We start from the raw sequence: 27,349 nt of genomic DNA, 5'->3' as shown, positions 1-27,349 counted from the left end.
TATGTAAGAAAGCAACAGTTGAAAGGTCTCATGGCACATGAGGATCACCCAATGGGGAACTTTATGTGGGGTAAGGTATCAAAATTTTTTCTTGTTGTTGATTTTGGATATTTTTTTGGGAATTTGAGCAAAGTTTAACGTCTGATTATGTAAGAAAGCAACTGTTGAAAGCTTTCATGGTACATGAGGCTCACCCAGAAAAAAAGGTGAGATGAGGCTAAGCAAAAAGGTAATCCAAAAAATAAACATAGACAAGTAGTTGTTTGCATTGACATACAGGGTGACAGTGATTTTAAGCAGGCAAAAGGACCAGATGGTTTAAATACTGGCTTGTGGAGATTATCAGGCCTTTGGTCAATGAAGCCTCATGCTCATGTGGTTTACTCTGAGGACCAGGTGATCTCCTCTTAGGACCAGGTGGTTTACTCTGAGGACCAGGTGATCTCCTCTTAGGACTAGGTGATCTCCTCTTAGGACCAGGTGGTTTACTCTGAGGACCAGGTGACCTCCTCTTAGGACCAGGTGGTTTACTCTTAGGACTAGGTGATCTCCTCTTAGGACCAGGTGATTTACTCTTAGGACTAGGTGATCTGCTCTTAGGACCAGGTGGTTTACTCTTAGGACTAGGTGATCTCCTCTTAGGACTAGGTGATCTCCTCTTAGGACCAGGTGGTTTACTCTGAGGACCAGGTGATCTCCTCTTAGGACTAGGTGATCTCCTCTTAGGACCAGGTGGTTTACTCTGAGGACTAGGTGATCTCCTCTTAGGACCAGGTGGTTTACTCTGAGGACTCTGGTTTCTTCCATCCATAAATCTGACTGCCATCACATAAGAATAAAATTTTGTTAAACACCAATCAAGTATAAATAAATCAGGCACGAAAAGCTGTAAAATTATTATATGAATACGCTCTTGAAGGGGAAGCCAATTTCAAGATACAAAATGGATAAAACCAGATAATGAGCCGGCACTTGATCAAATCTGTCCTTGCAGGGAACATGGAATCCCTGAAGGAAGGCAGCGAGCTTCACGAGCGTTTACAGACATTCCACAGGGAGATGTACTCAGCTCAGTACATGACACTGGCTGTCCAGGCTGAAGGTGAGGCTTGTTCAATATAATAGGCACGCTTTGATAATACCATAATTAAATAATTGAGTGGCCACCCTTGGGCACTTCGATTTTCTCTACCCATCAAAAATGAAATAAAGAAATAAATCACTAAAAATGATCTAATGAAGTTACCCATTCATACTACCCTTTTGCTTAAACCTTTTCGCAGATGAAAGAGCAGCTTTCAGCACCATTTATGGACATTTCAAATTTGATTTTGGAGACAAAACTATGCCTATTGGGTTGGCTAATTTTCGGGCTTCACAAAAAGTATTACTTTATTGTTCTACACAGAGTAGTGCCCTCAGAATATGCTTAAACAAACATCTTGCAAACATACAAAAAGGTTGAAGAATTACAGTACTGTTCATTTCAACTAATTTATGCATGCACTATTGGCAAATTGAACTACATGCATTTTATGGACTTTTTTTTTTCAGAATCATTGGATACTTTAGAAAAATGGGTATCAGAAACTTTTTCTGATATTCCTAACAAGTAAGTATGAATACTAGAAAATTAAGGTCAATTTTGAATCAAGGACCCATTTTATTTTGATGCTTAAATCCTAGAAGTTTTTTTGTTTTCACATTATCAGCTCCTAGATCAGTAAACATTTGTTACAGTAACAGTTTAAATCATGAATTGAGCCAAAATAAGGATTATGGAAATCAGTCCCCAGTTTTTTTTTTTTAGAATTTAGTTCCTGTTTATAAAGATAATTGTTACTTTTATGTTGACATTTAACGTTTCATGTATATGTACTTTCAGTATTGTAACCTCTTCCTGTATATTGAAATGTTGCTGTTTCAGTCAGTTGTATTTAAATATGACATCATAATGAGTTTAGATGTACATTACATGAGTATCACATTATTGACTTTTCATTAGCCTCATCCACACCCATTGTAGTGTCAACTTTGAATTTGCCAGAGAAAAATTTAATTTATGGATTTTTGATTTCAACCAGTTTTGTTTTATTTCCCAACCTTTTTGCATGTTACTGACATACAGTACATTTATATGTAATCTACTCACCCCAAGGCATTTTCCTCCACTTAATTATTCAGGAGAACATTGTTTTCTTATTTCATCATACTAACATAACCTTGAAGGCAGAATGATGTTACAATAGAAACATATACATTGCAACAATGTAGAAGTTCTGTTATAGTCAGTTTTTGACTCAGGGCCATACTTCACACTAGTGCAACAATGTAGAGGTTCTGTTATAGTCAGTTTTTGACTCAGGGCCATACTTCACACTAGTGCCACAATGTAGAGGTTTTGTTACAGTCAGTTTTTGACTCAGGGCCATACTTCACACTAGTGCCACAATGTAGAGGTTTTGTTACAGTCAGTTTTTGACTCAGGGCCATACTTCACACTAGTGCCACAATGTAGAGGTTTTGTTACAGTCAGTTTTTGACTCAGGGCCATACTTCACACTAGTGCCACAGGATTAAAACAATATGCTGTATCCACATTGGTTGATGATTTAAGAAAATTTAGTTTACAAGTGAATATATGTGTGTACATGTGTCATCTTTTGTGTATTTTAGTGGTAAACCACCAAAGACCTTTAAGCACAGAGGGGTAAGTAGTTGGTAGAGTAGAATGGTGTTTTAATGCGAATAATACAATATGAATGTTATTGTAAGGTCTCTTGTTATCTTGTGGTGAACTGCTATATCCTCATATTTTTAGAAATTTGATGATCAAACCAGCATTAATAGTACTGTTTCCAGGAAATATCTTCATCTTTAGATGAATGAGCGAGCAAAGATCTTTAACCCCATCTGAATTTCTTCATTTAAAAAATCTCACACCTGTACATATTGTGTTGCCTTTTGTGTCGTTTGGTTTGAAATCATTTTAACTGGTTGTTGTTTCAGGAGGTGTTTGATAAGTCTCGATTCTGTAAACTTTACAAAGGTAAGGAATGTTTTGTTTGTTAGTATGCAGAGGAGGAAGTTGCGTGGTGGTTGAGTACTATACCCTAACTATCTTTATTACATGATGGAAATTCCAGTGTGATAAGACATATGATATGCTGATTGCTTTTCATTAGGGATGTATTTTAATTTTTTTTCTGGTTTTCACTGCTAGCTATCATTTTTTATGTTGCATATCTATAAATATATTTGTACATATCTCCTTTGTTTGTGGCTATTAAAGATCATAAGTTAACAAATTTCAGTTTTCAGTTACAAAGTTCTTTCACTAGATCTTTGTTTCTGTCTCCCCATATAACATATTAGCTACATGTGTAACCTGTGTTCTTTTTATTTCGAGAATACATGTTTTTCAGTGTACTATTTTCAGCAGCTTTATAAATTGATAATGTAAAGCATGATCATAGTTATTTTTTTCTTCATGTATCTGTTTTAGTGTATGAAAGCCGCTAGGAAATAAAATTTCATCATAAATCATATTGAGTTACCTGTGATAAATGAAATACTTTTGTTGTTTTGTTTTCTCAGTTATTCCAGTGAAGAGTATAAATCAGATAGAAATTACATGGTCGCTGCCTTCACAACTCGACAATTTTAGGTAAGTTTTCAGTCAAGAACGTATATATTTGTATATATACATTTATATATTTTTGATTTATAAGTACCTTGCCATAAATCATACCATGTGTCAGGAATATATTATGACAGGTTTTCCTGTTTTTCAGGACAAAACCGCTTGGGTATTTATCGTTTTTAATTGGACATGAAGGAGAAGGAAGTATTCTGTCTTTCTTGAAGAAAAAGTAAGATATATATGTATCTGTTTTTTTATTTACAGCTATTGTTTTGAAACTCTTATGACTCACCTGGAGAAAACTTTGTTAAATTGGTTAAGTGAATTTCATTGGTTGATTGTTGTGGCATACTTATGAATATTTAGCATATTAGATTGTGGTCATTTTCATGGGTGGAGGAAACTCAAGTGGCCTGAGATATACCACCAGCTTAACTAACTTTGTTACGTGTGACGTACAGAGATATGTGTCCTATTGATAGAAGGACTGGTTGTCCTTGTACAGACGTACAGAGATATGTGTCCTATTGATGGAAGGACTAGTGGTCCTTGTACAGACTTACAGACGTATGTGTCCAATTGATTGAAGGACAAATGGTCCTCGTACAGATGTACAGAGATATGTTTCCTATTGATGGAAGAACAAGTGGTCCTCGTTCAACGTATAGAGATATGTTTCCTATTGATGGTAGGACTAGTGGTCCTCGTACAGACGTACAGAGATATGTGTCCTATTGATGAAAGGACTAGTGGTCCTCGTACAGACTTACAGACGTATGTGTCCTATTGATGGAAGGACAAGTGGTCCTCGTACAGACGTACAGAGATATGTGTCCTATTGATGAAAGGAATAGTGGTCCTTGTTCAAACGTACAGAGATATGTGTCCTATTGATGGAAGGACAAGTGGTCCTCGTTCAAACGTACAGAGATATGTGTCCTATTGATGGAAGGACAAGTGGTCCTCGTTCAAACGTACAGAGATATGTTTCCTATTTATGGAAGGACAAGTGGTCCTCGTTCAAACGTACAGAGATATGTGTCCTATTGATGGAAGGACAAGTGGTCCTCGTTCAAACGTACAGAGATATGTTTCCTATTGATGGAAGGACAAGTGGTCCTTGTACAGACGTACAGAGATATGTGTCCTATTGATGGAAGGACAAGTGGTCCTCGTTCAAACGTACAGAGATATGTGTCCTATTGATGGAAGGACAAGTGGTCCTCGTTCAAACGTACAGAGATATGTTTCCTATTGATGGAAGGAATAGTGGTCCTTGTTCAAACGTACAGAGATATGTGTCCTGTTGATGGAAGGACAAGTGGTCTTCATTAAAGGTACATATAAGACTACACAAGTGCTAGGGGGCCTCTGTGGAGCAGTGGTTAGCGTGCTAGTGCAGTTCATTGACCCATTAGCCTCTCACCAATGCAGTTGCTGTGAGTTCAAGTCCAGGTCATGCTGGCTTCTTCTTCAGTCATACCTGAGAAGGTCTGGCAGCAACCTGCAGATAGACTTGTGTTCCCCCTGGGTTCTGCCAGGTTTCTTCCCACCATAAAATGACAATGCTGGCCACATGTCATATAAGTGAAATATTGTTGAGTATGGCATAAATCTTTAAACACCAATCAAATAAATAAAAAAAGAAATAGCCACAGGAGTTTTGTTTGTGACTTGTTGTCACCAAGGCAGCTATAAACAGTGAGACTGGCCGTTGGATCTATGTGTCCATGGCCAGGATTGAACCTGTACCTTCCATTACACAAGAACGCCCTGAAAGGGAAGCAACCATTGCAATTCATTGTTACATTACTCAACACTTTGGTATTTTTGCAGGTGTTGGGCATTAGGTCTGTATGCCGGGACAGGGGAGTATGGGTTTGAGCACAACACTGCCACTGCCATGTTTTCTGTCACCATATCCCTAACAGATGAGGGGTTAGCTAACTATTATGAGGTATATGAACAGATATACATATGTGTTTTATTGTTTAAATGCTTTTAATTATTTAAAAAATAATTTTAAGTATTTTAGCTCACAGTTCTCTATTGCCTTTCATTTGAGGTGCCCATTACTCTTTACTTCATGTACACTTTTAAGTTTCAAAAGTCTTGGACCTGACTGAACTGTTGAATGAACTCTATGAATTCCCATGTTCATATTACATTTGAGTCATGATATTACATTTGAGTCATGATATTACATTGCTCATCTTGCTCCAGGTTTTAACCTGTATATTCCAATATGTGGCCATGTTGAAAAGAGAAGGACCCCAGAAGCAAATATTTGACGAAATCAAAAGGGTGGATGAAATTGATTTCATATGGCAGGAAGAAGTAAGTTACTATAAAGCAGTATAGCACAAGGCAAGACAGTGGCTGACTACAGGCAAACCAGTAGCGAGCCACTATCATGCTAGTGCTCTATGTGTGGTGGTCCAGAAGAATAAATCCACATGTACACCCATAACAGACAAGAACAGTCGTCAATAAAAATATTTCTTCACAGAGTACAAAAAATAAGATGCTTTTTTTCCATGTCAAAGATGTTTGATCAGTAGAGAACATTTTTTCAGAATGTTCAGAATGCACGTCTCACTTTAAACCACACTGAAATGAATTAAGTGTCGGATAACCAGTCCACAGAGTGACATACCTCAGACACACATCTGGCAGACTAATTGCTGACAGCTAGGATGTGCATACAGGATATTTTAGTTTGGCTTGTGTCGTACCCTAGTTCTTCAACCTTTTCACATATTAACGAGCGACTTTCAGTGCAATTTATGTGCATTTATAAGTTGATATTGGAGACAAAACTCCATTGGTTAAATTAGCCAATTTCAGGGTGTCACAAAAGTGTAATTTTATCAATCTACACAGATGAATGCCTTCAGAATATGCTTGAATGGACATCTTGCCAACGTGCAGAAAGGTTGGAGAATTACAGTATGCTCTGAAGAGTAGTATAGTCATGTTTTATTTTTATAATCTGATCAAATTTTCATTGTTACATGTTCTAAAACTGTACTGCAACTAAACATGTATTGTAAAAGTCAAAGGCAGAAAGATTTTTTTAATGTTGTTATAAATTGTTATTTTACTAATTATTCAATGTGAATCTACATGTGGTAGAATGTGATAATGCGTTGTATTTTATTATAACCTTTGACCTGAGATTGTTTTGTCACAAGCAACAGTTTTTAGCCCAAGCCTACATTATATAATATTCATGGTTAGTTAGTGTGTTTTTGATGTGATCTCATCTTATTTCAGTGTGACCCCACTGATAATGTGGAAGACCTGTGTGCAGAAATGCAGCTCTATCCACCTAAACTGTACCTCTGTGGGAGTCACTTACTACTGAACTATGAACCTTGGGTAAGTACACCTGGTCCTCCCCTAAACACAGGAAGAGTCAATTACTACTGAACTATGAACCTTGGGTAAGCACACTTGTTGAAACTCATACACACAGTAAGAGTCACTTACTACTGAAGTATGAACCTTGGGTAAGTACACCTGTTGTACCCCTAAACATTGTGAGAGTCACTTTCTACTGAACATGAACCTTGGGTAAGCACATCTGTTGAACCACTAAACACTGTGAGAGTCACTTACTACTGAACTGTGAACTTGGGTAAGCACAACTGTTGAGCCCTTAACTTAGTAAGCGTCAGTTACTACTGAACTATGAACCTTGGGTAAGCACACTTGTTGAAACCCATACACACAGTAAGAGTCACTTACTACTGAAGTATGAACCTTGGGTAAGTACACCTGTTGTACCCCTAAACATTGTGAGAGTCACTTTCTACTGAATATGAACCTTGGGTAAGCACATCTGTTGAACCACTAAACACTGTGAGAGTCACTTACTACTGAACTGTGAACTTGGGTAAGCACAACTGTTGAACCCTTAACTTAGTAAGCGTCAGTTACTACTGAACCATGAACCTTGGGTAAGCACAACTGTTGAAACCCATAAACACAGTAAGGGTCACTTACTACTGAACTATGAACCTTGGGTAAGGACACCAGTTGAACCCCTAAACACAACAAGAGTCACTTTCTTCTGAACCGTGAACCTTGGGTAAGCACACTGTTTGAACCTCTAAACACGGTAAGAGTCACTTACTAATGAACTGTGAGTCTTGGGTAAGTATACCTGTTGAACCCCCTAAACACAGTAAGAGTCACTTACTACTGTATGCAAACTATGGGCTTGTGCACCTCTATTTCACCACTGACCTGTACCTGACTCATTTACTGCTGGACTGTGGGCTTCATGTAAATGTACTTGCATTATTTCTGTCAATAGTATTTAGCTAGGGATGGTTCCTTATTTTTCGTTTTTTATACACCATGCTCAAGAATATTTCACTTATACAATGGCAACCAGCATTATAGTGGGAGGAAACCTGGGCAGAACCCAGGGAAAACCCACAACCATCCGCAGCGCTTCACCCCTATGACTGGAAAGTATATTTCTTTTTAAATGATTTTTATTTATGTATTTGTTTTATGTACTATTTATTTATGTATTTATTTAATTTTTTGATTATTTAAATTTCTCATATGATGCCTATTGTTTGATATTTTACCCTAACCTAAAATCATTGATGATTATTGTATAACAGACCATAACAGAGTGCCTTGAAGAAATGACGCCACGCAATGCAAATATCATGATTCTGTCGAAATCCTTTGAGGACAAGGACATTTGTAACAAGACAGAGAAGTGGTACAAAACAAAGTACAGTGTTAGCGGTAAGACACCTATTTGACCTGCAAACAGTTGGGTGGAAAACGCTTTTGGTACATGCCAACTAATCTGACATGCATGTATAAAAAAGCGCATTAAGTTCATTAAACCCTGCTGGTTTTGTTCATGTAAAGCCTTTGTGCTTTGAGGATTGAGGGGAAGTAGTACTCAGTAATTATGTTAATTGATGCTTCAAGGTATTTTTCCACCAAATGTGTGTTGAGGTATAAAGCCACAAATGACACTTCGCTCTCTAATGCTTTTGATGTCATTCTAGCTAAATTTCCTTAGCTGACATCATATCTGCATCATTTAATGTCACATCAGGAATATGTGTAAGTTACAGCAGGGAAATTATACAAAAGAATTCTTTGAAGTACACATCAGTTTAGTAGAGTTAAATGTTCTGGTTTGTTTGGGTTCGTTTTGAACCATCCTAGTAGTCTACATCATAAAAAAATAGGCCTTCAGCCCTCCAGGTATGCAGGCTTGGGGTAAAGGATGAATACACTACGGCTCTCAGCTCTCCCATGTGGGCACAGTGAACAAAATAGGTCCACATCATTAAAAACATACTTTTGTTCTCAGTGGGGGGAGGGGAGTATACGTCCTCAAATGTGACATTTGTATTTCAGTTGTTTGAGAGCAATGCTGGTGATGTTGTGGTTAAATATTTGAAGTCATTCTTAAATGTTGTATAAACAACTCTATTTAACATGATTTTGGATCTAAGCTCTTTTAGTTTTGAATATTATCAGACTTCAGTACTTTCTGGTGCTAAGATGCCAATTATTCATTCATTCTGTCCCATAATGATTCCTTCATACATGTGCATGTGCCTAGTTCATTCAAAAATCCAGTCAAGTTTCTCTCAGAAGCAGAGTAACTTTTAAACATTTAAATCTTTGTACTGTCATGATTTTTGCAAGATTATGCATTAAATGTTCATATTTAATTAATGCTTATAAATGGAATAAAAAGCAACTTTTTATCTGAAATAAAAGCCGTTCTGTATGCAGTAAAATACATGTATCTCAGTGTGTTTGATTTATTTTTCAGACATCAACCCTTATTGGCTCAAATCCTGGAACAGTAAGTTACAGTGTATTTGTCTTCTTTGAGGGGACCACATGTACATGTATATTTTACAAAGATTTTGTCTTCAAAGAAAGCAAATCTAAGCCAATTTTCCTAAAAACTGCAAGTATAATTGAATAGTGAACCAAACCCTTCTCAGTGGTTGGGATGGTACTGTATGTATTTGTTCTTTAGGGTAATGCTCCAGGTAAATCAAATATGGGATGAGCCCAAATAGTTAAAACAGGAAACGGCCAACTCAGGCTAGCATTCAAAAAGTTTGAAATTGAGAAATATGAGGCAGTCTATGCACATACATACAGTCTGTTGTATCTAGTATATGTCTAAGCTTATTATTTTATCAAATTATTTTGACTTTTATCACTTGTTTCCACTTTCCAGACCCCTCAAACAATATGTTCTTTATGCCTACTATGTAGATGAAATATAGATGTATTTTCCTTTAAGGACTAAATTAAGTCTTCGCTCTTTTCAGCATATTTCTGATTGTGTTTACAGATCCAGAGAACAATCCAAACCTACACTTACCTGGGAGAAATGAGTTCATAGGTAAAATAGAATTATTATAACTATGATTGTCAACTTAAAAGCAACATGTACATGGTAGTTCAGTGATTTACATAGAGGTGATTTACATGGCAGAAATATTTTCAGTGCACACTGACATTTAAAGTTTTCATGAAATATTTCTGCAGTTTATACTGTACCATATACATCTGTTATTGTGTATATTGAAACAATGATTTAATTTCCATGCGAGTACATTTGTAAAACCACCAAAATCCGGGAATATCATGTGTAAGATGATCTGTAAAGAGTAGTCAGTTACACATACAACAACGTGCAGTATTTGGATGTGATGGGGCAGGCCATGTGACAATAATTACTGTCATCGTGGAAAGCATAATATGTTGTATATTAACCTGAGTAGTTCCGCAACCAGATTTTCTGCTAAGTGTCCCATAATGCAAGACATTTTGAGGTGTAGAATGTTCTGTACATATACTACATGCATTATAAACTGAGCCTTCTCATTTTTCAGCTACTGATTTTCAGCTATTGAAATTGAACCCGGATGTGCAAATGACAAAGGTAAATATGAGTGTCATATCATAAAGAGATAAAATGTGGGGGCTGTTCTACACCTTCTTTAATAGGCCATCCATAAAAAATTCTTTCTTGTGCATAACCCGGTTGTATCAGAAAAAAAGCCAAAGTTGGTGGAAAAAGTTTTTCCATTATTTCTGTGAATGAAAGAGACAGTACTTTAAGGGGAAAAACATTGAGAGTCAACTTAAAAAATATCTTTTATCAAAACCTCAATAAAAACTTTAGGGTGAGGTCCTCTTTGGAGGATCATCGCAGTGATACCTGCCAGACATGTTTTTAACAATATACTTTACGACATACCTGTCTCCACGTAAAAACTATCCACCTCCAATATATATGTGTATATATATAATATATTAAGTAAATAACTGCTCAGTTTCCTCCCACTATAATGGTGGCTGCCATCATATAAATGAAATATTCTAGTACAAATGAGTCATACAGTTTTGTTTTGTGATGTATTTGTGTAAACAGGTGTGGTATTAAAGCACATGTAGTAACATAGACTAGCTGGATTGATATACAAGTGTGTTATGTTTTCCTTTTTTTCTTTTTCAGAAACCTGCTTTGATCCTTGACAATGATCAAGGTCGCCTATGGTATAAGCCAAACAATAAATTCAGTGTACCAAAAGGTAAAGTACTGTAGTATGGTATTAAACAACAGTCAAATAAATTAAATCAAATTGTAAAGTGGAGCTGAGAAGAAATAATTTCATCTTCGCTGTAAGAGATACAGAATTTTATTGATACTTCTGTGGTTTGAGGAAATAAGGCTTTTTTTTCTTCCTTTTACTATGTGATGAATGTTTTTATTACTTTATTTTTCCTCATGTTGAAATTTCCACTGTTGTCATTTTCAGCATACATATTCTTCCATTTGATCACACCCCTGGCCAACCAAACTCCTCAAACGTATGTTGTTTTTATTTCTCCACTGCATACTTGAAATATATTGTGTATATGACAGGCAAAGCTTGATATTAAGTACGGCGGTATTATTTACATACACTTGATGTTTTGGGCAGATGTTAAGTATTGCATTATGAGTTGTAGAATTATTTTTGATATGAAAGAGCAAATAATGTGTTTATGATGTTAAGGAGTCCCCTGTTTTAGGATCGTGTTTGACAGGAGGGTGTGTACAATGCATGATGTGAATCTGCCCCCTGTTGTAGGATGGTGTTTGATAGGAGGGAGTGTATAATGTGTGCATGTTGTGAACAAGCCCCTTGTTTTAGGATGGTGTTTGATAGGAGGGAGTATACAATGTGGTTATGATGTGAACATGTCCCTTGTTGTAGGATGGTGTTTGATAGGAGGAAGTGTACAATGTGTGCCTGATGTGAACATGTTCCTTGTTTTAAGATCATGTTTGATCAAAGGGAGTGTACAATATGTTTATGATGTGAACGTGTCCCTTTTTGTAGGATCATATTTGATAGGAGGGAGTGTACAATGTGTTTATGATGTTAACATGTTTCCTGTTGTAGGATGGTGTTTGATAGGAGGGAGTGTACAATGTGTTTATGATGTGAACATGTCCCTGTTGTAGGATGCCGTTTGATAGGAGGGAGTGTACAATGCATTTATGATGTGATTATGTCCCATATTGTATGATGGTGTTGATTGGAGGTAGTGTACAGTGTGTTTATGATGTGAACATATCCCCTGTTGCACGGTCGTGTTTGATGGGAGGGAGTGTACAGTGTGTTTATGATGTGAACATGCCCCCTTTTGTAGGATAATGTTTGATAGGCGGGAGTGTACAGTGTGTTTATGATGTGATTGTGTTCCCAGTTGTAGGATCGAGTTTGAAAGGAGGAAGTGTACAGTGTGTTGATTATGTAAACATGACCCCTTTTGTAGAATGGTTTTTGTTAAATGTTATGACATCTGCTATGTTTTAAGGTACATAGTAAATGCCGGATTTCATAGTTAATACGTCTTACCATTTGTCGTCACTGCTCTAATCTTACTCTCTATGTTGTAATTATTATATTTGACAGGAAGGAGTGTGCAATGTGTTTATGATGTGAAAGTGTCCTCAAGGATGTGCTGATGATATGAATGTATCTACTGTTGTAGGATGGTATTTGATAGGAGGGAATGTGCAATGTGTGTATGATATGAAAGTGTCCCCTATGATGTGCTTATTAATGTATCCCCTGTTGTAGGATGGTGCTGTTTGATTTGTTCCTGAGGCTGTTGAAGCAGAATCTGACAGAACTTGCTTATCCAGCTGACTTGGCACAACTCTGGTGAGCAAACACTTTACCAATGGGGAACTTGTAAAACTCCGGTTGTATCAAGAAAGTGTAAAGATGTGAACTCATGTTCTTTCCTTTATTATGTCACAATGGATGAACATGTGCTCATAAAACATATATGAAGTACACACGCACTGCAACATCACAGAAGAAAACGATGCATTCTGCTGTCATTTGGATCTTCTGTGTAGCTCCTCCTCGAGTTTCCCTTTGACTGGCAGAACATTTCACACAATTGTAGCATGTACATTTTGGAGATAAACGAATGAATTATTTAGCTTTATGCCACCTCAGCAGTACGTGTAGTACTTGATGGCAAGCTGGTAATATGAGAAAGAGTACAGGGCCCAGTTGTTTGAAAGTGTATAAGCAATTAAGCATATATCAACCTTGACCCTTTTCTTCCTTACTTATTATTTACTTTTAATTTTATAGAACATTATAGAAAATGATTTTTTTTTCATACAATGTCCAAACAACAATAAAAATTTAAACTGTAAATCATAACACAGGTACGAGCTAAAAGACTTGGAAACAGGAATGTCCATCAGGGTGGGAGGCTTCAACCACAAGTTAGCGGTGAGCAATTTTTAACTTCTCATTTCTTCTCTTACATCTTATAAGGTGCTATGTTTCAGCCTAACTGTGGAATTGTAATTTCTACCATGTCTGACCATGCTTAAGATTTCAGAATTGCCTATCTGTGTTTTGATGGGGTCAGTCTACAGTTTCATATCTCAAATGGCACAATAAAACATTGGTAGATTCTGTTGATTTTTCAGAGGTTGTTTGAACTGATTGTTGACCACATGGTGGAGTTCAGTGTCAGTCAGGAAATGTTTGATGCCGTCAAAGACAAGGCCAGCAGAGATTATTACAATCATTTCATCAAACCAGCCAAGCTCGTCACGTGAGTACCAATACACTACATCAGGCAGATTGGGGAATTTTGTCCCCAGTTGGCCTCCAGAGATCACAGACAAACAAAGAGTTGCCAGCCTTTCTGGGTTAACATTGGTAGCTTTAGATTTGTACCCTAGAGATTGTAAATACTGATGTGGATCTTAGTTTTATACAGAATTTTTTAGCTTTATAGTGTGTTCACTTTTTGTCTGTATTACAGAATGACCATCCCGTGACTCCTCTAAACTCATTGACCTGCTGCAGGGTTGGCTGGGATCTTAATGTTTCATCAGGGTTCAGTGACTCAAAAGTGTATTTGCAATTAAGTCTGGTATTCTTTAGTCAGGACTTTCCGGGTGTCCTCCTGGCATAATGCTGATATTATGACGGGAAATATTCTTGAGTATGGCATAAAACTCCAATCAAATAAATGAATAAATAAATCAAAGGGATCATGTCATAATATTCGTCCATATGAAGGAAATGGTCGCAATATAAGTCCATGTTTAACTGCTGGGGATAAAGATTTCATATTTGGTGTGCAGGTTCATATTTGGGTGAACTAGTGTCCTATGTAAACTGGACATTTTTGAATCAAATTATTTTTGGTTTCCATGGCAACTGACTGGAAATGGCAAGTTTCAGCGAGGTGTTTGCAGTAGTAGTCAAATTGCTTCGTACAGTGATATCACATTTGGTATGTCTGTAGGTTCATGTTTAGGTCGTTAAGGTCCTATTTAAACTGAGGCTGTTTTGATAAAAAGTCTCGTTTCCTTGGTAACTGACTAGAAAAGAAAGTTTGAATGATGTGAACATAATAGTTGACTGAATCCAATAGAAATTTTACGGTTTCACACAAGGACTCCAAATTTGATTATACAGGCTCATAATGGGAACATGATATGGGGAATGTTCTCCTGAAGGGTATTTAACTTGACTTTGTTTACTTCTATTTAGATTTTTGTAAACAGTTATATGTGTGTAACTCCTATTTAGAATTTGGTGAAGAGTTACATATGTGTAACCAGTGTTCGCCAGCTCAGATTGTTAAGGGGCCTGCAGCAACCCTGTGGATGGTCATGGTTTCCCCTGTTAAGGTGCTTGCTCACTGCAGATGTGGACCAGTGAGGTTGCATATTCAAATCCCGCTTTTGCTGGTTTAGCTGCAGCTTAAAGTCATGAAGTTTTTCAAGTACCTGGCTGGCGGACATTGGTTTACACCGGGTACTCCAATTTCCTCCACCCAAAAAAGTGATAAATTCTTCAGCACAGCATTCAGCATTAATCAGTCAATCAATCTTATGTAACCAGAATAAATAAACAGCAAGTCATACTCTTTGTTATTATATTTCAGAGACTTGCGAGTTTCCATCATTCAGCAGACGCATTGGTCAGCGGTGGACAAGCGGTCATTTGTCAATCAAATCACTCGTGACATGCTCATGTCCTTTGTGGAAGAGTTCAAAACCAAACTGTTCATTGAGGGACTTGTCATCGGCAATATGACCTCTGAGGTTTGTGATTCAGAACTCATAAAATGTATAAAGAAGTTAATAATGTTGTTTGGGAAAGCACTTGTACCACATTTGTAACAATGACTGAAGTAATGAACAAAAATATCCTTTTAAAGTGTTCAGTTACTTGTCGAAAGCCAATGGTTTGCTCTGGACATGAAACTTCCGTGAAATATTCCCTGGTACATCATTGGACACCAGTTGGTATGGGAAGTTTGAATTTCAACAGCATGGTTACCTCCTTCTGTGCTGTGATGTCATCACTTTTATGTTTATTTATTTATTTGATTGGTGTTTTACGCCGCACTCAAGAATATTCCACTTATACAACGGCAGCCAACATATGGTGGGAGGAAACCACGACCATCCACACATTGCTGACACAGCTTCACACCTACGGCCAGAGAGGAAGCCACATAAGCTGGACTGGAACTCACAGCAACCGCATTGGTGAGATGGTGCAAGCCAGTGCATTTTAACACTGGGGGTGTATACAGTAATGAAAATTATCCAGCAAAGATGACCTTAACTACAGGACACCTTACAGTTTCTCTGATACAAACATTTTAGGAAATAAAACTGGATAATTCCCTCATTGTATAGACTGCATATACCTACCCATGTTAATGTGTGCTGATGGGCCATCGCCTCATGTAAAACAACGACATGACAGCGCACAGAGAAAACACTGGCTCAGTCAGCTGTGGGGTTGCAGACTGGATTCCAGCACTTTCATGTTGGAGGTTTGTCATATATCTGGGGGAAAGGCAGTGCTTTTCTCCACACACCCTAGTTACTTCCAGTCATAAACTTGAATACATGTAAATGTATGTACTGATGTACAAAAAATTCTTGAATATGGTGCTAAACACTAGTGAAGTAGTCAAAGGAACACATTTCTTATCTGTACTGGAATCTCATTTTCAGGAAGCACTGAGGATAGAGAAGTACTTGTGTAGCAAACTACAGTGTGCGGTCTTACCCAGGAATGCCAGACCTGAGGTAAGGGGAGATATTTCGGTTGAGCTTGAATTGTTGCAGTTGAAAGGAAAAGAAAACATAGAAATGAAAGTCTTTGTTTAGCTTCTTTTTTTAATTTTCATTAAATGCAGTGAAATATGTGGATTGAAAGGTGGGCTTCATATGGACCATTCTGGTAATATATGCTATCAGTGACATTAAACAACTTTTCTGTATCGTTATTTTAAGGCATGAATAAAATTCTCATAAACCTTTTTTCAGGTAATGTGTGTACAGGAATAGTGAATCTGACATTGAATACCTGCTTTAGGGCCAAGTAAAAGTGGTTGTGACCTCATTGGTGACATTATCAGCATGGCTCTGTCTTACAGTCCACACATTTGACTGCATTTAATTCAGTGTAAATAAATCAAGTTATTTTCAGATACACGTTTTAATTGTCTTTCCAGGTGTTTACTGTTACAAGTATTTTTTACTATTACTTTTATTTATTTCTCTTAAAAAATGCCTCAAAATCAAGGATAACTGGAAATTAAAGCTTTTGTAAACAGCATTTCCGGGATTCAAGCTGTTCTTCCAATAGCAATGATCTCATTTCTGGTTAAAATCAGTTTTGTCTCCATGCAGCAGGATATTTTAATTAAAATCCCATACGGCTTACAAGTTTCATGACCATATAGGCCTAAAAGTTATGGGCACAACTTTAACCTCTACCCTAAACCACATTAAAGTTTCAGGAATTTCAGATTGATCGTTTTCTTTAGAAACATGACACAGTTTTGCCAAGAATAATAATCCTAACGATTTCAATAGACTTGAATACCTAATTATCATTTTTAAAAAAACCCACTTTTTTCATCAGTGCATTTCTGAACATTTCTGGTGGACTTTTGTTTTACATCAATGCATAAGGACAATTCTCGCTGTGATTTTGTTTACTCATTGATGTTTTTTGTGTTTTCAGATTCGATGTGTCCAGTTACCTCGTGGAAAGTTCTATTACTGTCGTGTTGAGAACTTCAACAAGGAAGATGTGAACTCATCTGTCACCCACTATTATCAGCTTGAACCCACATCCATTAAAGCCTCCTGCATATGTGATTTAATCAGTGTAAGTCAGTGTAAGAAAAAAACATTTGTCGAGTATATTTCAGATGAAATACCATTAACCACTGTCCCAAAAAATAGTTGGATTTATTTTGAAATCATTTGAAACAAAGGGTGGCCTTTTGTGACCAGAGACGTCACATCAGGTTTTATCCACTTAAAACACAAAGACTGCTAGTTTTCATCATTCTAAATGCATGACACATATAGATCTATGAATCCATTTGCCGAATGCACCTTGAAACAATTATTTCAAGCAAGCAATGTTGATATGACCTCACTTTTGGGGCTCTACTGACCACTGTAGAATGCGATGTTTTACAACCGTTTTACTCTGTCAGAAAAATCGTAAAAAAATAAATAAAATTTATTTATTTGATTGGTGTTTTATGTTGTACTCAAAAATATTTCACTTATACGACGACGGCCAGCATTATGATGGTAGAAGCTGTACCATTTCAGACATTTTCCAGTATGCAGGCAGTTGTCCAACTCAGAAGTTTCACCAGTTTTGTGTTATCAAACTGTTACAGTATCTGAGAAGTACATGTACAGAACTTCAGTCGTCCACGACCACATATTTTTATGAAACACATTAATATGGTAAATGTACTTGGTATCCCCTGGAATGTCAGACTACATTGCATAAAATCCATAGAGACCAAGAGTGTAGTTATTGAAGTGTGATGGAAATGATTTCTTTTTTGTGCAGTCTTGCATGGAGGAGCCATGTTTTGACATCCTGAGGACTAGAGAGCAGCTGGGATACTCAGTCTGGTGTGCTTCACACTTGACCAATGGCATTCTAGGATTTTCCCTCAATGTGGAAACACAAAGTTCTAAGTTTAGGTAATTATGTTTTCAGATAACTCAATTGTCACTGGTCTGGTTGCCTTTATGTGCCCATAGAAGAAAATTATTCAGTGTTGTTGACCATCATATTAGACTGAATATTACTGCCACAAATATGAATATCTGTTATTATTACTGTTTTAGATTAGTAATAACTAATTTTCTTTGATTCATCATTTCACACTTTTGTGAAAATCGAGAGATATTAGTTTGGGTTTGGTTCAAGTTTTTGCATATCTGATAAATTCTGAAATGTTCAGCTGTCGTTTGTTTCTGTTTATTTACTGCTCCAAATATTGTCCAGTTTTGTGCGCAGGGTCAATTTGTGACCCTCAGATTTTGTTCCAAAACCTTGCTTAGGTCATGGATAAGCTTTGTTCATTTAGCATAAGATATAAATTGTCTGAACTTTAATTGTGACCAAATTTACTGATATACATTTTGTGTGTGTGTGTGTGTGTGTGTGTGTGTGGGGTGGTGGGGGGCGGGGGGGAGTGTATGAAACACTATGGTATGGTAAATGGTATGGTAAATAAATATCTAGCCTATCACAAAGACAAATAGTATGTGCATTTTTATGTTTTTGTTTAGCTTGAATGAAGTTGATGAGAAAATGATCAGTTTTGTCCAGGAGTACGGCCGCACACTGAACAGCATGACCCAGAAAGAGTTCAAGGCTCAGGTGGGTGCATGTATGGAGAGACAATAGTGTTTGTGTTCTTGAGAGCAAGGGTCAATTCCATAAAGCCATTTCTTAAGTCAAAATTCGAATCACTATAATAATCACTTTGGAAACTGATACATTGTAGCATTGTGGACATCGTGTTACAATCACTGCTTGAGGTAACAGGCTCGGGGACGAGGTGGTTGAGGAACCTCTCACCAATGTGGTCTCTGTGGTGTCAAGTCCAACTCAAGCTCGAGTGTGGGAAGGTCAGCAACCTGTAGATGGTCATGGGTATCCCCCCCCTCCCCCCCAGGCCCTGCCTGTTCTCCTCCCACCATAATGCTGACCACCATCAAATATTTATTTCATTTGTTTATTTGATTGGTGTTTTACGTGGTACTCAAGAATATTTCACTTATACGATGGCAGCCAGCATTATGGTGGGAGGAAATCGGGCAGAGCCCGGAGGAAACCCATGACCATCTGCAGGTTGCTGCAGATCTCCCCACTTACGGCCGGAAAGGAAGCCAGGATGAGCTGTATTTGAACTCACAGGGCACCCTCAAATAAGTTAAATATTCTTGACTACAGTGTAAAACACCAATCAAATAAATAAATAAACAAACAATGGCTCAAGGTCCTACCTCTCATCACTGCCAGCTCGTGGGCTAGGTAATACGTTGCCTGACCATTGACATAACATGCAGTACTGCTTAGATGTTGTTACATGTTACAGTGCGTGTTGAGATCACTTACCGTCTACCTGATATGCCATACACCATCAGTCTACTCTGTAGGGGGAAATCTGTGTGTTGCATCAACAAAAGTCTGTCAGTTTCTTCCCAAAGCCAGTTGTTTTCTCGACTTTTTTCTGCCTAAAAGAAAAATTCTAGATTTTAATGAAAAACACCAATCAAGTAATGAATATGGTACCATGTACTAAGAACTGAGATTTTTTTATAATGAATATGACTTTCAAACGTCATTGTATTTTCTTACAGGTAACAGCCTTGGTGGGCCTCAAGAAGAAAGAAGAGACAAATCTGTTGGAAGAGGCAGATAAGTACTGGAATGAGATTATCACCCAAAATTATGTGTTTGATCGAATGGAGAAAGAGGTGAGTAACTGGGATTGTGCAAGTGTGAAGTTTCTCTGAAAACACTTTATTCGAATTGACATGTCTTCCTTATTACTACCCCTATGGTAGCAGAGGGTGCTGTGGGTTGACACCTAGTTTGTCAATTCATCAATCCATGAGAAATTGGTGTTGAAGACTTTTTTCAGAGATTATGGTTTAATTCTTTATAACCATTTCGATATCAAGCTCAGTTTTTGGGCTGTTTCTTCCATTTTCAACAAAATTATTGTTGTCTTGAATCTTAGCTTCACCATGATGAGTTACAGATCAAGGGCAAGATTTGGTCTGTGTCATTCATGTTCTACACAGTTATGACCATTTTGTGTTCTTTTGAGGATTTTGACTGCTAATATTCTCACTGTTCAAACTAATAAGTGTCATGCATTACAAATGCAATGCTTCCAGAATGCTTATTCATTGAAGTTTTGTCAGAGTGTGTGTTTGTCACAATTGCCTAAAATAACACAGCAATCTCTTAGATTGAATCTGCATGTGTTCCACATCTCTAAGCCTTCTGCACATAATACTTAACAACCTTTTGTGTGTCTTGATTGACCAACCTATTGAAGTTGTCGCCAAGATTTGACAACCTGAGATGTATAACAATTTATGTGACAGTAGGTCATAAATGCCTACATAAGAATGCTTTTATGTCTTTCCCTTAAAATTTAAGCAGTGCTCCTGTGATCTGTTTCTCAAAGTTGTCATAACATTACACCGGTCCCAAATACCTGTGCAGCCAGTATGCGACCTCATGGTGATTAGGTCAGTGTAACGTTTCAACTCCGGGCCCAGACCTCAGAGCCTTTATATGTTTGTAACAATATATGTGACAGGTATCCTACACAACATCTCATCACTTTAATGCCCTCAGATTGAAGCTTTGCCAAGGATGTTAAAGTCTGAGGTGTGTAACTGTGTACGGGACCATGGTACCCTGCACAGCATCTCATCATTTTTTATGTCCCTGTCCCATATTGATGTCATTTAACAGTTTAGATGGTGATAAGATGGACAGTTTATCATTTGTATTTGTTATCCCCACAGATTGAAGCTGTGTCCAAGATCTCAAAGTCTGAGTTGTATACCTGGTACAAGGCAAACCTCCTCAATCCGGAGCGCTATAAGAAACTCAGTATTCAGGTAAGATTACTGTTAGCTAATAGCAAGCTACACTGTACTGGCAGTACGATGTTAAACCCCAAGCACCCACTCACTCACACTGTACTGGCACAGCTGTACACTGTGCTAGACTTATTGTGTTCAAATATTCTCACTGCTAGTGTATTTGAAATATTAAAGCTATGTCCAATAGATGTAAGCAACCATAAATGTGACTGTGAACTAGTATGCCAAAACTGTTTGTCAGCCATTAACTTGAAACTGGATATCTCACACATTACAGATGAAGTTTGAGTTTTCAGGTATCTCATCCATTTTCACAGTCATTTTTTTTTTTTTTTTTTTTGCGTTTGTGGACTTCACGTACAAATCTGTAATCTGTGGGCTCAAATGAACAGTGGCAATAAGTGGCTTTTAAGTGTCTAAGGCCACTTTATATGTGTAGGAGGTTCCCCATGAAGTTTGTTGACCAGCCCCGATGGCTCAGTTGGTAGCGTGTCCACTTTGGGGGTGGTAGATCCAGTGTCATGCAGTCGTGGGTAGGGTTGTAGTTGTGACTTCCTTGCCCTTCGTTTAGCATTAAAGGGATAGTGCTATGACTGGTTGACCCGTATCAGTATAATGGCTCAGGTGGGGCGGCTTACTTGCCTTTGGTAAGTTGACTCATTGAAGCAGCACGAGAAAAAAGAGCAGTGGAAATCTGTCCTGCAACAAGGAGGCACATTACATGCACTGTAAAGACTCCTTTGTCGCCATATGATTGAAAAAAAAAATTGTTGAGTACGACATTAAACCCTAGGCACTCATTCACCACTCACTCACTCACTGAAGTTCATTGTAGAAACTGGTATTTCCACCAATATGGCACGGACACCAAGTTACACCGTCAGGTGAAAATATGGGGATGGCTTAAGGGAGGGTTAAACAGTTGCTTGATGAGGGTTTACTCCAGGCACTCCAGTTTTTGCAACCGATAAAGCCAGTTTCTGTTGTAGCATTAAACACCAAATAGTTAAACCAAATAGAAATAGGATCCTATCCTGAGAATACATGGATGTATTTTTGTACATCTGTATCATAAGTTATGCAAGTGTTACTGTATGGCATTGTGTTTCTGTCTGTCTCTCTGTAAACAGTTTTACATTACCACTGTATGTACAGAACTGCAGCATAGATGTATAAAATTTCTTAACTTCTTTGCCCCTTTCGCCACCAGAGCAGATGCCTATTAAAAACAAGAGTTATGTCCCTTTTTGCAATGTTGGTTTAATTTTGATGTCAACACAATTTGTAGAACTGCTTCACTCAAGAGAAATATGACGATGATTGCATGTATTTTGATCATGACCACCAATCCTGATGACTATTCACTCACATGTATTTTGATCATGAACACCAATCCTGATGGCTATTCACTCACATGTATTTTGATCATGAACACCAATCCTGATGGCATTGCCTGTTATTCACATTGCCATGGCTAGTGTGTCTTGACATTGTAGTTCCCAAACTCCTGCAAACAGTCTAGAGGTTGGACACCTATGTGTATCTAGTTGACATTCTGCCGCGTCTTTGTTCGAAACCAACAACTAGTCACTCACTCACTCGGCCACTCAGCGCTTTATGTTATTCTGTGAATTACAGGTTCAGGGATGTACGACAAAAACAGACGCCGGGTCCACCTCTGAGCTCCAGCCTTGCGCTCGTCCTCCGCTTCGCCGCCATTCGTCGTCATGTAACGGAATCAAAATCAGTGACCACATGGTCGCCATGAACCAGCAGAGGCAGCAGGACATAGACTGGGGGGGCATGTGTGAGCTGGTCTACCTGCCAGTGGGCAAAGTCCCAATGAAGTACTGTATCATGGACATCCCAGGGTTTAAACGACTTTTACCTGTATATCCTGTACACAAAGCTAACACATGGTAACCAGGAATCAGGAATTACAACTGTGGATAATCCAACATCCATGTGTATGACGCATCTCCCTGTTTGATATTCAGTGCTGTTTTTGTAAGGTCAACAGATGAACATATTTATGGAAAAAATGCTATATTTATTTATTTTACTCGCTGTGTGTCTCATAAGAATTTGTTTTTAATCCTGATGAGCATTTCAAAAAACGTTTCCAGCTTTGTATAACACAAAATTTGTTTTGACTCCTTGGGAATATATTAAGAGTGTTTCCATATGTGTGTCTCGCAAAATTTGTTTTGACCCCCTGATGAACATTTGATAAGTGTTCCAACTGTGTGTGTCACAAAATTTCTGAAAGCTTACAAATATTTTTCCGTTGTTTTCATCTGTATGTCTGATTTTTGAAGTTTGCTTCAGTTTCTTGCTTGCTTGCATATGTATTGTAATATTTCACTCAAGTGGCATAATGTCATAATCATTCATTCAATATTTGATTTGGCTCTGTGTGAATTTTTTCAAATTGTTTCAAACAGTGTACAATTTTTGTTTTACTTCCGTTGAACTCTTCAGAAAACTTTCCAAATGTGTGTCGCACAATATTTTACTTGACTCCTGATGAATATTTTCCAATTGTTTTTAACATTTGCTTGATGCATGTAGTGTAGATCTTCAGATGGGTTTTCTATCTTCAGGTGAAAACATTTCTAATAATATGTCAGAAAAATATTTTGTCCTGTAGTTTTATCAGAAATATCCCATTTGTCTGACATAATGGATGTGTACGTGACCGCCATAGTTTTACATTGGTCTGCAAGATTGGGACAAGCCCAAGTATGTTTAACAGTTCTGTATATGCAAGCTCCTCACAAATGATCTCAGTAGTTGGGTGATACCGCAGAGAACATGTATGTCAGCATATCAGCACATTTCAACTGTACACATGTGACTGTTTGTGTTCAGGGATATTTTTTAGGTAAAAACAAAGCTACAGTTATAGTTCAGATGCAGTGGGTGTTTTTTTTGCCATGTTGAAAAGCATTTTCGTGAAAATTTAGATGCAATAATCATATAGGCAATAAAACTATATTTCATTGAAAGCCTTACACCCGTAATATCAGTGGCCTATCTCGTCATTCTTTATTCGATCACCCAATGATAAACATTCATGTAGATTCATTCTCTGTTATAGGTCAACTTGGGGACTTCCCCATGACATGAATCTTTAAAAGTTGTGTCAACCAATGAAACACAGCTACACATCACCTGTCATTTGAAGGATGTATACCCAGACTGCGGCAGTAATGTCCCTGACTAAAATACCTTTCACACTCACTGCTGGAAACTCAGTGGCAGTGAGTTTATCCACTTTCTGAATGGAGGGAATTTTATAACAAAAGTATAATACTCTTTTAACAGTCAACACAAAAACACAGTGACTTTCCACTCTAAGTCAACGAATATACACCCCTAAAAAACTTCCGTTTCAGTTCAATATTACAATGTTGACATTTCTGTATTAATATCCTTGATTATTGATAATTCATTTAGTTGCCCCGCACTCACATCTGTCAACTTTCAGTTGGATCACATGATGTGAACCATCTGATAATAACTTGTGTATGGATTTACCCTCTCCCCCAGGCATTTCTGACATTTGATTGGCTCTTTGATAACTGGGTCACGAAGCTGTTTTAATGGAGAATGGATCTATATTTATCATTGGGTGAAAGAATGATGAGATAGGCCACTAATATTATGAGTGTCTGATTAAGGCTATCTGTTCCAACAAGTTAATAGTTGGCCATACGCAAAAAAGTAATGCATTAGAGAAGTTTCGAGATCCAGCTCTGTTGTCAGTAAAGGTAAATACAGTCCCACTGTATCAAAAATCAAAAATGTTAATCCACTTTTGTTGGCATGAATTTATCCATCACCCATTTCGTGAATGCATAAATGATGCCCCTCTCCATTGATGTATTTTTGTGCAGATACCCAAAATAACTACTTGTGAAACCATTTTCACAGGTCATGGTAAACATAACCGAACATGGTGGCCTAACATTTTGACAGGTCAGATGGTACAATAGAATGGTTTTACCTTAAGCCAGAAAAGAGCATGAACTGAAAACTTCCTATTAAGTTAAGATTAATGAACCAGTGACAGACTTTCATGACATGAATAGTACGTCAAGACATACATATAGGCTGGCTATAAATATATTTGACCTATATTTTTGTCCATGACCAAGTTGCTCATTTTCCCTCATTCTGAGAGTTCTGTCTGTCTTGGGTGTTTTTGATGTTTGTATGGAAGGTAGTGTGACACCTTACTGGCAAAATATAATTTAAAAGAATATAAGTTTCAACAACAAAAGTAATATACTTTTAAGACTTAATACTGTTGTAGTGTATTTATCATGTTCACTCAGGTTTAGAATTTGAAACGTGTCAAGAATGAAAGCAGTTCTTAGGGATAAAAGTTGATGAGGAAAATGTTTTGGGTATGTTTTTGTTAGTGGTTTATACATCTGAAGTCTAGTCGTAAATATTTTAGAGTGTTTGCATTTGAGTTAACATTTATGAGTGAATGGCCTCACTTGATCAATCCACATGTGATACTCTCAGTTGTTCAATGAGCAAATCATCTAACTGTAGGACCATTTAAAACCACCTCAAGTGTTTCTAGAAAATATCTACAGACTGAGATTTGTGAATGGTTAAGCTGTGATCTACCATTACAATATGTCAACTGTTATCTTTGCAGATTGGTTTGTCTCGCCATTAGAATATATGTACATGTTTATATATTAGAACAGCATGTTTGAGGCTGAGTTATATGAGAAGTAAATTGATGCCAGTTTCTTTTAAAGCGATTTGTGACTGTGTTGTCTATTGCCGGTTGAAATATAAAGTGGTCTGTATTCAGCAATGTCCAGGCCAGAATAATTCCACCACGCCAGTTGAGGTAAAACCCTGAGCAAATCATACATGTAGGTATAATGTTAAAAAGAGCCCTGCGCAATTTGAGTATTTTCCTCTATAAACTTAAATAAGACTTAAATAGTAGTGTTAAATGGAAATATCGTTCTGCTAGCGATTGGTTGTTCAGAGGTATATTAAAACATAAGGTTGGCATTAACACTTCTTCACACTAGTCTCGTCCTATGCTTCTTTTGCAGTGTTTATGATCTATATAGTTCTCCCAGACCTTCATAGATAATAACTGCCTTAAAAGGGGCGTATTTTCATCCCAATACATTACAACTGGAACTTCAGTCGAACTTAAGTTAGTACCTGTACAAGCATTTTCTACTTCTTTCTACACTTTGAAATGATTAGGTCGAAAAGATTATTCAGTATTTTCTCACATTGGCTTTGTTCTGGGTCCAATTGTTCAAAAGTGTAAAAAGGTGAAGTCACACCAGTGTTATACAGATGATCCAGGACCACCCTGGAGCTCGGTTCATGGCAATCTGTGAAGAACCATACTCAGTTCGTAGCCAGACCGCAGTGATAACGTGAGGAACCAGCATGGTGAGTAAGCCCTGAAAGTTTTGAACTGTTCCTTGGTCCTCTGTGGTACCACAGGGCACCGGCGATCCATACTACAAGTGGAGTATGGAGAAACAACAATCAGTTCTATCATTAAAGAACAGCTCACCATACAATACATACTCGTTACCAGGAAAGGCCTAGCTATCTGACATACTTCCAAATCCAAAGCATGTAAAACTAAACTCAGGCCTGTGGCCTGGCCTTTGGAAAGAACACCTATTTTCAATGACAAAAAAAAAAAAAAAAACAACATACTTACATGCATTTTAAAGCTCAAACTATATTGTGTGACGGTCAACCCGCCCATGACATACAAATTTAGAGCACCCTGAGCTGGAATTAAGCTGTTGAGAAATTATTAGCAGCTAAAGCGTACAACGGATATATATAAAAAAAAAAATATTTCAGACATTTGGTGTTGTTGAGTATATTTTGCACATCACATGCATATAAACAAGACTGTCCACAGAAATTTGAATACAGGTGCTGTGAACACAACCTCAATGAAACATTTCACTAATACCTCAAAACTTGCCAAGTTGCTAAAAATCATAAAATAGTATGGTGTATATAATGGATTGGTTGATATTGGTTTAAAATCCAGATTCATAAAATATATGCACTGGTGTAAATGTTCATATCACAATCAAATCTATTTTTGATGTGTAATTCTAGTTTCACAAATTCATAATGAACAAGAAGTTAAA

The 27,349-nt window shown here is 37.4% G+C and overlaps 1 protein-coding gene across 1 annotated transcript in view; it reads left to right on the top strand.

Annotated features, from left to right (window-relative positions):
• Window positions 1-25,545, top strand: part of LOC135470363 (nardilysin-like) — a 30,529-nt gene extending 4,984 nt beyond the window's left edge. The window contains exons 7-32 of the mRNA XM_064749253.1: window positions 995-1,102; window positions 1,555-1,612; window positions 2,677-2,710; window positions 3,010-3,049; window positions 3,598-3,667; window positions 3,795-3,872; window positions 5,480-5,600; window positions 5,867-5,980; window positions 6,920-7,024; window positions 8,284-8,413; window positions 9,468-9,500; window positions 10,005-10,055; window positions 10,549-10,598; window positions 11,175-11,250; window positions 11,479-11,530; window positions 12,793-12,876; window positions 13,398-13,464; window positions 13,668-13,795; window positions 15,143-15,302; window positions 16,230-16,304; window positions 17,248-17,394; window positions 18,103-18,239; window positions 18,834-18,924; window positions 19,911-20,027; window positions 21,096-21,191; window positions 22,815-25,545. Of these exons, the coding sequence (XP_064605323.1) occupies window positions 995-1,102; window positions 1,555-1,612; window positions 2,677-2,710; window positions 3,010-3,049; window positions 3,598-3,667; window positions 3,795-3,872; window positions 5,480-5,600; window positions 5,867-5,980; window positions 6,920-7,024; window positions 8,284-8,413; window positions 9,468-9,500; window positions 10,005-10,055; window positions 10,549-10,598; window positions 11,175-11,250; window positions 11,479-11,530; window positions 12,793-12,876; window positions 13,398-13,464; window positions 13,668-13,795; window positions 15,143-15,302; window positions 16,230-16,304; window positions 17,248-17,394; window positions 18,103-18,239; window positions 18,834-18,924; window positions 19,911-20,027; window positions 21,096-21,191; window positions 22,815-23,099 (2,507 nt within the window). The 3' untranslated portion in view covers window positions 23,100-25,545. The remainder of the gene's footprint in view (window positions 1-994; window positions 1,103-1,554; window positions 1,613-2,676; window positions 2,711-3,009; window positions 3,050-3,597; window positions 3,668-3,794; window positions 3,873-5,479; window positions 5,601-5,866; window positions 5,981-6,919; window positions 7,025-8,283; window positions 8,414-9,467; window positions 9,501-10,004; window positions 10,056-10,548; window positions 10,599-11,174; window positions 11,251-11,478; window positions 11,531-12,792; window positions 12,877-13,397; window positions 13,465-13,667; window positions 13,796-15,142; window positions 15,303-16,229; window positions 16,305-17,247; window positions 17,395-18,102; window positions 18,240-18,833; window positions 18,925-19,910; window positions 20,028-21,095; window positions 21,192-22,814) is intronic.
• The last annotated feature ends 1,804 nt before the right edge of the window (window positions 25,546-27,349 follow it).

Source organism: Liolophura sinensis, chromosome 7 (genome assembly GCF_032854445.1).
Source record: "Liolophura sinensis isolate JHLJ2023 chromosome 7, CUHK_Ljap_v2, whole genome shotgun sequence".
In the NCBI taxonomy this organism is placed as follows: domain Eukaryota; kingdom Metazoa; phylum Mollusca; class Polyplacophora; order Chitonida; family Chitonidae; genus Liolophura; species Liolophura sinensis.
The sequence above is the reverse complement of the archived record's forward strand: the minus strand, read 5'-3'. Positions and strand labels throughout refer to the sequence as shown.